The 13,370-nt window shown below is 34.7% G+C and overlaps 1 protein-coding gene across 1 annotated transcript; it reads right to left on the bottom strand.

Annotated features, from left to right (window-relative positions):
* Positions 1-184: 184 nt before the first annotated feature.
* Positions 185-8,059, bottom strand: LOC143468663 (mannan-binding lectin serine protease 1-like). Its single transcript, XM_076965994.1, has 11 exons — positions 8,042-8,059; positions 4,120-4,212; positions 3,210-3,330; positions 2,833-3,076; positions 2,478-2,542; positions 2,244-2,383; positions 2,013-2,171; positions 1,754-1,857; positions 1,508-1,600; positions 854-1,010; positions 185-646 (listed from the first exon to the last, which is right to left on the bottom strand). Exons 3-11 carry the CDS (start codon positions 3,212-3,214, stop codon positions 438-440), a joined length of 1,176 nt encoding a protein of 391 aa, XP_076822109.1. The 5' UTR covers positions 3,215-3,330; positions 4,120-4,212; positions 8,042-8,059; the 3' UTR covers positions 185-437.
* Positions 8,060-13,370: the final 5,311 nt, after the last annotated feature.

Genomic DNA, 13,370 nt, shown 5'->3' on the forward strand with positions numbered 1-13,370 from the left:
AGGCCAGCCTCGTATCATGTTAATCAAGCATACATTGAAAATATGCGGCAAACTAGAGTATACCTCAACTGACTTTACAACATAGGCTACTGTAAGGTACTTCACATGCCAAGCACAAAACGAGTGGTATTTGGTAAATTGGTAAAGTCAACTTAGCCCTGACCATGATAACATCATCCACACATAAAGGCTCAAAAGCTGTTTTAATTAAAAGGGCAGTTAAAACAAATGGAAGCTTTATCAATGTTATAAGTGATGAGTTTAAGTAAACACAGAATTTCAACAAGCTAGCTAATTCAAAATTATGGTAAAACAATCAAAACGGTACATGAGAATTACACGCAGACAAATTCAGGAAAAAATGTTTCAAAATGCACATTCAAACGTTTAGTCACGATTCCTAAGGATCTGTAATTTACAAGCGTTGCAAAAATCCTTTAGAAGACTTCACAAATCGGAATATGATCGCTCAGCGAGCCATCTTTCAGACAGGCCACCTTGGGGCTTCCCAGCAGCCGAAAACCTGAGTTACATTCAAACCTAATTATGCCCCCAAATGGAATAAAGTCGGGTGAGGTTTGTGAAGGTTCCGTGACGTGAGCTAGACGTCCATGGAGTGGTGGGTCGGGTAGTGGACAGACAATTTCTGAAAATCAATCAAAAACATTTCTACAAAAATTACAACTACAAACAAAATAAAAACAGTTATTTAAATCAAAGAATTAAGTACCCGTGCAAAACAAAATGCTTTATGATTTTATCAGTCATAATCGGACACTCGTGTTGTGACACCTGCATTTATTTGAGCTGTTGTTGCTAAGTGGAAAAAATAAGCGTATAAGTTGGTACTCACCGTTGATTTTGTAGTTAATCCGAAAACCGGTCAGTTCTGTGAGATAATCAGTATGAAAATGCAATTTAAACCAGTTTGTTGTTGAAACTATAGGAGCGCCGTCGTCGGGCGGAGTGCTGCCACAGAATAATCCACGTGAGCCCGAACTGTCATTTATCTGTGGAAATTACGAAGTGTTACACCATGACAAGCAGGAGATAAGCACGTGCGTGGTTCACAGCTCAGCTCAGCGATCTCAGCTTTCACAAGCAGATGCCATAATTTCTAAACACGTAATTACAGAAGATAATCGTTTCCAATGCAATGTAGTCTATTGAATAGGCTAATATTTGCAAATAAAAAACAATCACAAAGGTGAACAGGGAGACAGCAATGTAATAGAAACGATTTTCGGTTTTCAGTTCGGAGTGTGATGATGTTTTGAATGGTCATTCGAGACAGGGCAGACTGGGCGGGCGATGATTGCTGTTTTTCTAGTGCTGCTAGACCTTGCGAGCTGAGGGGTTTATCAGTGGCATTTTATAACGTTTTAAATAAAATAACAACAACCTTGCTCCGGTGATTCGTGAAATGAGATGGATAACTGGGCAAGGTGGTAGCAACCTTCCCGTTACACATATGTGCAATATGCACCTAACACCATCTAATTGATACCTGAAGGTAATCATATGGACACATTCCGGGCTGATATTCCTCCACATGAAAAGATGTGTCAAAAGTAAGTTCCATATTTTTGCCAGCTTCTGTCTACGTATGTTATATCGAAAAATTATGTTCAAATAATTAAGTAATATATCAACGAAGTTACAAACAAATGGTCAAGGAACAATTGACTTCGTGCATTGATTAAAGAAACTATTTTTTAGATACACATGACTTTTTCAAAATAAGATTTTAAACCTGAATTTTCCAGTTACAATCCGTTTTCCTAGAATATTTGCCAGGATAACCTGGCGACTCAATCACTCCCGTTCTAGAGGACAGAATCATATTTGCACAATCTCCTATTTTGTAAACAGATAGATATTCCTATTTAGTAAACAGATTTTGTAAACAGAATAAATCAATCGAATTATATATGCATGTTTATGGCAACCCCATTCAGATCACAATTAGACTTGCAATCACAATATTCGCATTTGATTCATACGCAACCCACCTATGCAGCTATATCCATCATCGTGAAGCACATAGCCCTGTCTGCACGAGCAGTAATACCCACCAGGGTAATTGTTACAAAAGTGCTCACACATGCCAACGTTTTCTGGTTCATCAGAAGCAGCAGCTTCTTCCCTCAATTCTACACATTCGTTCCTGTCTGCAGACAAATACTTACATTTCATACCAACGTTAAAAGCAACCAAGTCTTTGTGTCAAAAATTTTAATTACCTTCAGCATAGTAGTGTGCTCTGAATCCAACAGGGCTTGGGGTGTCGGGTAAATCGTTGGAATAGTCAGACACCATCCGTACGGTCAACCGGTTTGCAACCGATTTGAACTTTTGTGTGTACAATTTCGGGGCATCATCACTAAGTAAAGTGTCAGATCAATGTGAAATTTTAAAATGTCAGACTTCTTTCACAGTTTGAGCTAAAACAGTCAACTTTAAATTTAGACACTTACGGATATAAATCATAATTTCCACATAGTCTTGTCATAGTATTGTTTCCATATGGTCCATCCAGGATCTATGACACATTGATATATACAACAGCTGGCCTTTTATCGTCTGACACATTGTTTGTCAGTTCAAAAAAACAATTAAATAAACTTGAACTTCTTGCTATTCATTACAACAATAACGTTAAAAACTCTTGTATACAAAAATAATACTAAAATAACCTCATTTCTCAACCAATTATTCTGAATATCTGATATTCTGAATATAATTTTAATTTTAAACAACTATCGATTATAATTTTATGACATTTTCAGTATGATTGTACAAATTTGTTTGCATTTAGCAGCTTAATCTCACCTCAACAAAGTCCTGAGAGCATGGGACTAGAACAAAAGAATCTTCAAGGTCAAAACTTGTAAAATAGAGCACCACTTTGTACCCTGGCTGAACTGAAATCACCCATTTGTCATTTAAGTTGTTCGGATAGGGGGCAGGAAAGTCCCTGGATGAAAAATATCCAAAAACTCCTGTCTTTTCGTATAGCTCTCCTTTGGCAATGCAACTAGCTGCCAAAAGCAAGCAAAATCTGGCAAAATGCTTCCTGTGAAGAAAATGAAATTATCTTTAATATTAAAGAAATTGCCACAGATGACCATGACAATTATAAAACATATACCGGTACAACATATTCAAATCGTAAGCCATTGAAATCTATACTGTTTTGCATGACTTACCACATAATCGCTTTGTCTGCCTATTTACAACAAAAACCTGAGGAAACCACTTGTTTTTTACTGGTGAACGGATTGCTACATCAGATTAATAATCAACTTTGCTCTGGGTAAAGGAAGCCAACTGATAAGAGAAATTTAACAGGGTAAATAAATGGCTGCCATGACGTAGATGATGGAAAATATTTCTATCAAAATGATGGTTACTCAAAATAAATAAAGGGCTAAACTCATAATTTTTGCACTTTTGAAAAAAAGTTTATGATTCAATTCATTGCTGTTGAATACAATCAAGATAGGGTATTGCAGCACATGTTTCATTCATTTATTCTCTTATCCTTAGTTCCTTTGAACAGTAAAATAGTGCAATTGGTCAAAAAAAAATTTAATTACAGAATTGATTCGACAATTTCGTAGAAATTATATTAACTGACACGTCTGTAAACTACAGTGTAATACGAAACTATGTATGTAAAGTTAACAAAATAGATGATAGTAATTTTATTAAAATAGAATTGCTTGCAAAACGTTTGTAGAAAACTATAAAGCTCTAATGTACCCGTTTGAACAATGGATATATGGAGAATAAAATGAATGCAAACCTATGCATGACAAATGCCAGAAAGTCTGTCTATTGTAAAGGTTTGTCAGCTTCTTGCAAAATCCTTGCCAATAAAAACATAAATTGAATCGAAGTGAAAATTTTATAAGGTAGCTCTCATTGGTACAAGAAAGTTTTAAAAGCTTTACTCACTCGTAACTCATTGTTAACCAAGTAGAAAAGAGATTAATCTTAACTATGATTCTTTAGTGGTGACCGATCATTAACCCCTTTCCAATAGCTTATCGTTTTTTAAGTGAAAACAAGTTTAGAGAAACAAATATTAATCATTATTCAAAATTTTAAACTTACCTTTGGGAAATGAAGTCTTCCATGGTAAATTTGTAAACTTAAGCACAGTGCAAAACTACTTCAATATATACATGGAAGCTCAGTAACTTCACTCTGATTGAAATTAAAAGAAAAAGGTTGGTTTACTTAAATTAAATTAACCGACAGAAGCAAAGGACTATTAAATACATTTAAATTTTTCTCAACTCAAGTTTCATTAACTGAAATTTTTGATTACTTTTAATGTTTCGGTTTTTTGCTTCAGACCTTGAACAGCATTTATTTTATAACAAATCATTCATTACATCTTTAAATATCATGTATAAATGGAGTTTGTCAACTGTGATCACAGTTTTGGGAAATCCTGTGTATTTTTTAAACTTTGGGCTTTCTCTTTCCCAGTTTTATGATAGAAAATTTAAGTAATTTATGTGCCTAAAATTATGCACCGTTTTCAAAAAAACAAAAAAAAATGAAATATGTATTCATTTGTCATTGCAAACAAGAATGACCTGTAACAAGCACTCTAAAAGTAAGGAATAATAGCCAGGTCAACTCAAGCAAAAACTTTTCTATGCACGAGAATAAAGATTGTGATACTATCATATATTATTTTAGTGTTTTGTCATAACAAACTAGTGTGCCACATCAAATTGTCTGACTGACACTTGCTTTAATGTGTGTATTTGCTATAACATGCACTGTAGTTCTTTTGTGCAAGGAAATAAAAATGATAGCTTAAGCACCACAGGTCCCTTCCTTAATCCCAGCTACTGTTATTGGCAATGGGCTTATTTTGATGTTATATATATATTGAACCATAATCATTACAATTAATATCACTAAAGAAGCTAAATTATAAAAATTCTAGAATGTTTAATTCAATCTGTTTACGGGAACATAGAAGCATGCTGTATTTTTTCATAAGTAGTACGTCTTATGTATCAGCATGTTTCGATGCACCTCATGGCTTCATCAGCGCTCTCAACCTGGCCACAGAAACGGGAACCCAGTCACAGTGATGGTGTTTCCTTTAGTAGGTTATATTTTAACCATCCTCATGCTCACAATGCAGCATGACCTCATTGCCTTGTGTGCATATTAATGTAAGTATTAAAATTGGCATCTATTTTTATGTTTTTTCGTTGTTAGCATTTAGTTTTGTCTTAACATGTTTGGGTTTAGTGGCCGTGCTAACCTTTTATTATTAGAGCACCATTTACTTCTGGAACGTTTTAATCTCTCAAGGCTCAGCCGATTTTTCCCGTTCGTTGATTGTTTGTGAGCAAACTTCTATTTTAACCATTCTACTATAAGCTTAGCACCATACTTTTCACTCCCCACAGCCAATGGCGAAAAATAAATAGCACAAAATAATACAAATATATTTTCATTGCAATTAGTCTAAATGCATCCTGGTTTCATAAAAATATGGTAAAAATACAAACTTTAAAATCTAATAATTAATACAAACTAGATTCTAATCACTTTATAACAAAGATTCCGCAGAACCACTGACAACCTAAGGAATAGATTTCTAAGTTTAATTGCTGCAATTACGTTTTTTTACTAAAGTTTTAAGCATTCACTTCTATTTGAGTTATTGAGCTCTCATTGTCACTGTGATAATATAAATTATAATTACAAAGTTTGATTACATTTTGAAGTAAACCCAATAGAAAGCGCTCACGCTAAAATCGAAAATTTTAAGTTCATGATTATAGCAAAGCATTGAAGTAGTTTAGCACTGAATTGTTTGCCACCTGACTTGACATAGTTTTGTCAAGTTGAGTCTCACTTTGTGCAACCAAGTTTTTCACTCAATTTTGTGTTGTACTTTTTATAATGGTGCTTACAAAAACGTTAAAAGAATACTTTTGTTTAATGATTTTTTTATTTTTTTTAGCTAAGCTGATATGAAAATATTTTCTTGTGATAGTCTTTTCTTTGTTTCTGGATATAGGGAATGGCGATTGGGAAGCAGTGACTATATTCCATAAAAACTTTTAATGCAGCTTTACATTAACAAAAAAACAGTGAGCGACATGATCATAAAAAGACCGATAAAATTCACAGGACATAAACTGATGCCTGGAAATGCAGACTGACAGAGACACGTGGATAGCCTTCAAATAGAAACCAACTGAGAAAAGATAACAAAAATGTTCAAAACTGAAGTTGAAACAGACCTTCCACAAATACCTAGAAGCCGAAGGAGTGAGTAAAAAAAGTGCAGGCAACCTTCCATATGCAAAAACAGAAGCTTGCCATCCAATGCGATGAAAAACATTGGATGAACGGAAGTCAATTTATTAACTTTCCACAATAAAGCCTTTGTACCAATCTCATAGGTAACACGCAGCACCAAATGCTCAAAGTTTTTTATTGAGCAATAAGCTAGCGAATTGGCTCGCTAACTATATACAAATCACAGTAACAGATTGACAAATCATTTTATTTATTGTGAAAATACGAGGAGTATGATATTGTTATAAAATTTCTCTGCGTAGTTTATGCATTCATACAGTCCTGAAATATATATATGGTGCCATTTTGCAAAACCAATCACTGACAATCTAGTGTTTGTATGAAAATTTTACCAATTTGAAATATATTCAAGTTCAAGTGCCAAACAAGCAATTAATAATTAGCGGGAAGCATACTGCTGCAACTTCACCCTAACATACAAATCTTTATGTTAAAACAACTTTTTTATTTCATTTGATTTGAATTTATTTACAGAGGTGTAGAAACATAAATGACATGAAACAGCTGAAGTCGTCATTTGAAGCGGCATAGGCAGCGCAGTACCGTATGATGACATACACGTTATGAACCACGAATTTTTTCTTTTTATATATAAATTTAATAATAAGCTCTTTGGCACTAGCAGGCAATACAAGCTATATCTGCTGACAGCCGCTACAGCATCAGTAGGATGAATAAAAATTGATAACATGGTAACCTATGGCAGTTAGTAAAGACTTCAAATTGCACAAAGTTGTTGGATCACCGTAACCAAACAACAGGGTGATTATTAATTTCAACTTACTTTTTCTTTAGTTAGTGACTATTCATCATGCGAGGAATGGTTTTAAATTTTATTTCCTTATTTTATCTTTATGCATGTTTAACTTTGTGCAGTGTAAATTCTAGCAAGAGAAACAATTTTATTAGCTGAACATATCTGCACATATTTGCAAATAGCTGCACATGTTGTACATAGCCACAGGGTTATTTGAGGTTGTATGAGAGTTGACAGTGTCAAGGTTGTGTCCGTGATTGGCTAGGTATATAGTAAATTTTTTTTACTAGGCTCAGGGCTAAGAAAAAACTTTACTAATCCCAGTTGTGACAAACTGACAATAAAATATTGCTTGAAGTTTTATTAGGTAATCATAAAGAATACAGAACTAAGTAAATCATTTGCCCAAAATATAAATACTTTTAACTATCTTGTGTGAATGTTGGCAGAAAATCTCCAAAACTGTGTAGATTGTTCTCAAAATTTCATGCATAATTTTTTTCCAGTCTGAAAACGACTACTTTAACTACTACTTTACTGCTGCATTTGAACTGTGATGCTCCCGACTCACTGACCTCAGAAATTAATCTGGCTGACTAACTTGCATGGAGCTTTGGAAAATGACTTTTTTCCTAGCCTAATTCCATCGTGGTGAGCGCACATACAACAAATAGTCGTAAAGCTATCAACCTTTCGATTTTGCTAAAACAATGCTAATCCTAAGATCATGATAGCAACACTAAAACTTAATGAAAAAAATTATGACTGTAACAATCCGGGGTACGACCGTACGAGTCATCAAATTAATGAAATATCACAATATTACTCACCACAGCAAAAGCTCAAATTCAAAACATTTGAAAAAGTGATAATTGCAACATTTCACGAATCGTTTCCATACTAATTTACATAACTTACACGCTATGCAGCTGAATGCTTCTTTCCTGAGCTTCAATTGGTGACTCAGGTTTTAATTTTCAGGGTAAACATTTCATCGTACGTAGATCATGCAGCCTGTATAGGCCTAGTTAAAAATAGGCGTTTACGTTAAGAGAATGGATATGTAAAAAATTAAGTTATTAGGGTTTAATTGAAGTTAAATTTAGATTAGAAGGAAGATTTTGGTTAGGTTTAGGTTACTATGTTATAACATGTAAGTTGGGTTAACAAAAACCTTCAAACGGCTCGACGCTTGAAATCAAAAAGTGCACTAAAACCTGGTGTGTTGAACCAGGGAAATACCCTATATTGAGTGCTGGATGATAAACTCAGATATTGCGCCAGGTCTAGATAACCAATTGCAGGGAACGTGGAAAATTTTTAGCGATGCACTCAAAAGTTTTTATTTTTAAGCAGTTTAAGCTGTGAAAATTTTAAGTTGTTTTAAAGCTCGTTTTAAAAATTTAAGAAACAATAGTTCAACTACTTTAGTGTCACTTGCAAACGTCTGCTTGCAAAAGTTTTCAAAAAAAATTGCATAGTGCATACTGAAGAATTGAAATTAGCACAGTGTAGGTTATTTATTCTTTTTATTCATTACAAAATTCTTTATTGCACTGTAAGAAATTTATTTTAATTTTATGGCTATTCTTCTATAACGTTGGTTGTTTGTGTGGATAAAATAATTGTCAACAAAATGAGCGAAATTTTCCCCTTTTTAAAGATGTAAAATGTAAATAAAGAAGATATTTCTCCTTCAAGTTCTGAACGGTAAATAAGAGTTCACTAAGTATAGGCGCTTTTTATTTTGTGCAAAGGTATAACCAGGGTTGCCATCAGTCTCAACTCAAAAATAAGGACGACTAGAAAATGAAAGACGAATACCACCTTAAACAGTATACAACAAGAGAAAGCAACCAATGTTCCTAAAAAAAAAAAAAAAAAAAAACAAGACACTATCTGCATGTTCATAATTTTGGTATCTCTTTGGTACAAAATGGTATCGTAAGGTGACAAAATGCCCAAAATAAGGACAAAAGTGCCCACCTCCGCCCTAAAAATAAGGACGAAAGTGAAAATAAGGACATTTCTTAGAAAAAAGGACAAACATATTTTCTAAGACACGGACCTTTAAAATAAGGACAAATCTTATAAATAAGGACGGTATGGCAACCCTGGGTATAACGCTACCCATCTTAAATAACGATTAAGTAACTGCCTATAAGAATAGGCTAACCAGGGGCCGGTAACCAACTTTATGTTTTGAATACGTAGGCTAGGGGAGACCGGGGTTAGTTGGAAAAAATTTTAGGAAAATTTAAACCACCAAAATTCAGAATGATCTTCGAAACCTTTATCAGGTCTGGCATAATGACTACGATCATCTACAACTTATTACAAAAGACTGACCAGAAATTGTTACAGGTTTACGCACAAACTTTAATTTTTCACACCTCAGTCACGTGTTTCAACTAACCCCGAAGCCGGGGCTTGTTGGAAAACCACACGGGGTTAGTTGAACATACATCGATTTGTTATATACAGTATTCAAAAGTGTCTGTTCTTTGAATGTCAATCAATCTATTGTGGATTTTAGCCCGACTAGTCAACAGGGAAGACAAATTTCTGCTGACAGCGTTTCGTTGATCCGCGTAGATCCACGTTGAGTTTTGCGTTTATACTCGCGCATACTTTCAATTATAAAGTGTAGCTATTTATCGATCTGTATCAAATAACAAGTTCCAACTTAACTGTACGAGGCTGTATAAGTAAAAAATATGAATTCCATCAAGTATTAATAAAAGACATTTTTACTCATATGATTTTACATATTCCAACTAACCCCATTCAAATTTTTCCAACTAACCCCGTATACACATGGGAGAGAAAACTTACTTTTTATGTAGCCACTAAACCAGGTAATTTAATTGTCTCTGCCCTTTCTGGTACCATGGCACCTACGGTCAATATAGACTAATGAACTTTCACTTATCTCTCTAGAGCACTATGTTACACTATATTTACCAACAAGCTCGAATTTTAGTTCAAAGTGTAAAAAACAGAAAAACGTGTACCACTCTTATGCTTCTGCTCTGAGACCAATCAAATTAATATGGCGAATAGTTAACATAGTTGTCAATCACTAAGGAGCAGTAAAGATTTACAAAGATGTTCGGGGAGTACTAAAACAGCTATGTTTCAACTAACCCCGCTTTCCAACTAGCCCCGGTCTCCCCTATAACTAAATAAGTAAACGGGGAACCCGGGCAACAGCTTTACACCGGTTAATCATCAATCTACGGTTTCCACAAAGGGTCAAGTGCATTTATGAAAAAAGAAAAAAATATAGGTTTACTCTGGAAGTATGATTGATATTATTGTATTGAGATATAATAAACAATGTATAGGCTATAAAAGGCAAATAATACTTTCAAATGTTCTGCTAGCTAAAATAAAATACCGTAATAGTTTAAGCTGAAACGTTTTTGTTAGTTTAGTTGAATGACAAATTTTTTAAAAAATGTACGCTCGAATGTTGTATATAGGCCTATATACTCTAAATAAACAGCGATGCTGGCACGCAGAAGTTTTTCATGAAATAAAATATAAATGAATAACTTTTAGTTGGATACCGTTTTTGAAACGCGACAGATGCAGTTCCAGCCCCGATGATGGTAATTGCTTCTTCCACGCCCTGGCGTCGAATCAGAAGTCAACTGGCATGAATTTCACCCATGATAGCATCAGAAATTCGTGTGTTATTAACTTACTTAGGCCTATATCGGAAGAGTGATATAAAACGTTATCTGGAAGACAGATATAAAACCAGGCGAAAACGTGGATCAATATTTGGATAGAAACGCAACTGATGGCAAATATCTGGACGAGATCATTCTTCAAGCAGCAGTTTTTTCCGTAGGCTACGTAATGTCAAGAACAACATCTTCTGGAAATGCTGCATTATATCTCCGAATGTCAATGAAAAAGGAAGTGTTTTCAAGGGAAGGGTGGAGCGAAGAAGCAGCCGAATATCGCTACATTGTGGTGAAAAGAGATTCAGATGAAAACAACAAAGAATCGCAAGAAACGCATCAGCCTGCACGTATAGCGCACATGGAATTCTAAAGCCAACAACACTATAGCTTTGGCGACGCCAGAGTTGTAATCGAACCATATCTTTTTAACCCGAACCCAAAACTACAAGACCAAACCCAAAAATTTATTTGAAGTCTAAAAGTTATTTTATTGAATGAATGGAAGTCATCATCTTTTGACTGTTCGCGGCGTTTCAACAGCACTTTTTGTATGATAATGCTGCAGTAAATAGGCTATACATGTACAGTTATTACCGTTTTTAAGGCACGCAACTAGCTTTCTGCCTTCTGAAGCAGTAAAGATATTCTATAAACATTCTGAGAACATTTCATGTTCGCTGAAGATAACAAAGATGAAGAAAGCTAAGAAGTGGAGAGAAGATTCATGGACCATTATGGCGACGATGCATGGAAAGCTTTGTTTTGACGTGCTTGCCTTACCGTTTTATTAAAAGAGAAATGAAACATTGTGGTGACACAACCTTTAAATGTGTGGCGTGTTGTACACTATTTTTTGAATTTAATGACGGGCACAGCAAGATTTCTGGTACCGTACATTAGAATATTTATTTTCTTTTGCTTTTTTTGTTGAAAAAACAAACGTTCGGTTAAAACCAAGAGTCAAGCTTTTGTTCGTGAGAACACTTAAAATGGTGACGTTCGGGCTCGGGTTCGGCATATCCCTATTGGCAACGCGTTAACGACACTTGCTCATGTTCCGTGGTACTGATAAAGAAAAATTACAAAAATATATACACAGTACAAATTATACAAGGTTATACAAAATACATTAAAAACAAAAAGTTGTTTGTGTCAGTCGTAACTTGCACAAAGGCCATAGCTCGGTAACCGGGCTCAAGAGAGATTAGAAATCCTCGCCGAGTTTAAGTGGTGTAAAAACTTTCCTTAGTCCGATGATAACGATTATTATGAGACCATATACCAGTTTTGATTTCAATAATTCTAAATAATTGCTTTAGGTATTCTAAAGCTACAGGTTTATGCAAACAACGAACAAAAGCGTTAGTTAAACAGCAAATATTTGTTGTCCTTATCAGCCCAAAAATGTCATCGGATAAAGTAAATTGGTTGGTGTGTAACCAGTGTAGGCTGAATAAAACTTTCCTGATGTTAGTCAACAGATAAATTCAATTTTCTGCTGCAAATATGACTAAACAAGCTTTCTTTGGTTCAATCAGTATTCAGCTTGCTTAATATTTAAAAGTCCGGTCTCGACACAAAGGCGCAATATCATCATAATTTTGGCTTTGCTTTTTGCCATATGAAGCGTCACCAGCATATTGTATGAAACGCGTCATGTGCGGGGATAATGATAAAACAATTAGACCCAAAAACAAATTATTAGCGCAAGTTCGAGCGCCTGAGAAAACTCTTCTCAAAAATAATAAATCTTTTTTTGGTTATAATACCGTTGTAACATACAAAAGTAATGCACCTGTGATATAATAAATCACGTTAACTAACAGCAGTTACCTTGACCTAGCTAAAAATACAAATACTTTCGGCCATCTTCATACAGTTAATGTGAGGTAGAATGGAATTCCCCCTTTACACAACCTGTAATTAACAGGAACTTAGTTTAGACTTTAGAGTTATACTTTAGAGCGACGTGTTTGCATAATGGCCTAGATTACGTAACGCCTGAAACAGAAATCTATTGCCTGCGGTACAAAACGCCATTAAGATACCTAAAGGGTGTTCTTTAAAAGCTTGCTTATCTGATAACAACCATTGATACAGTTAGTGTCTTTTTGATGTTATAAAACCCAATAATCTTTTAGTCTTTGCCCGAAACCTGAGCGGGTATTTCAAAGGACGGGTTTGGATGCATTTGCAAGTATGGGGTTTAATTTAATACAAATGTTACACATTAATTGATTTAGGCAACTAATGGCATACTAGTTCTAACTCCTATAGCCCGGTACCGTCCTTGCTAATATTGACTATAGGTATAGTCAAGTGTTTGTTGTCTGCGTGGCTTATTAATTTCAGTCACATGATGATTGTTTCTATGTTACGTAAGTACAAACCTGGAACGCTAAAAGCTTTGACATAATTTTGTAAATATATCGACACTGGCTTGGTAAATTCCATTTGATGAAAAGTCTTATCTAAAACAAACGAGTGTTAATTTTTAACCATATACGCGTTTTTCATTAAGCCGACCTGTCAAACGGCAAGGCTCATAAAAC

This window comes from Clavelina lepadiformis, chromosome 8 (genome assembly GCF_947623445.1).
Source record: "Clavelina lepadiformis chromosome 8, kaClaLepa1.1, whole genome shotgun sequence".
Taxonomy (NCBI): domain Eukaryota; kingdom Metazoa; phylum Chordata; class Ascidiacea; order Aplousobranchia; family Clavelinidae; genus Clavelina; species Clavelina lepadiformis.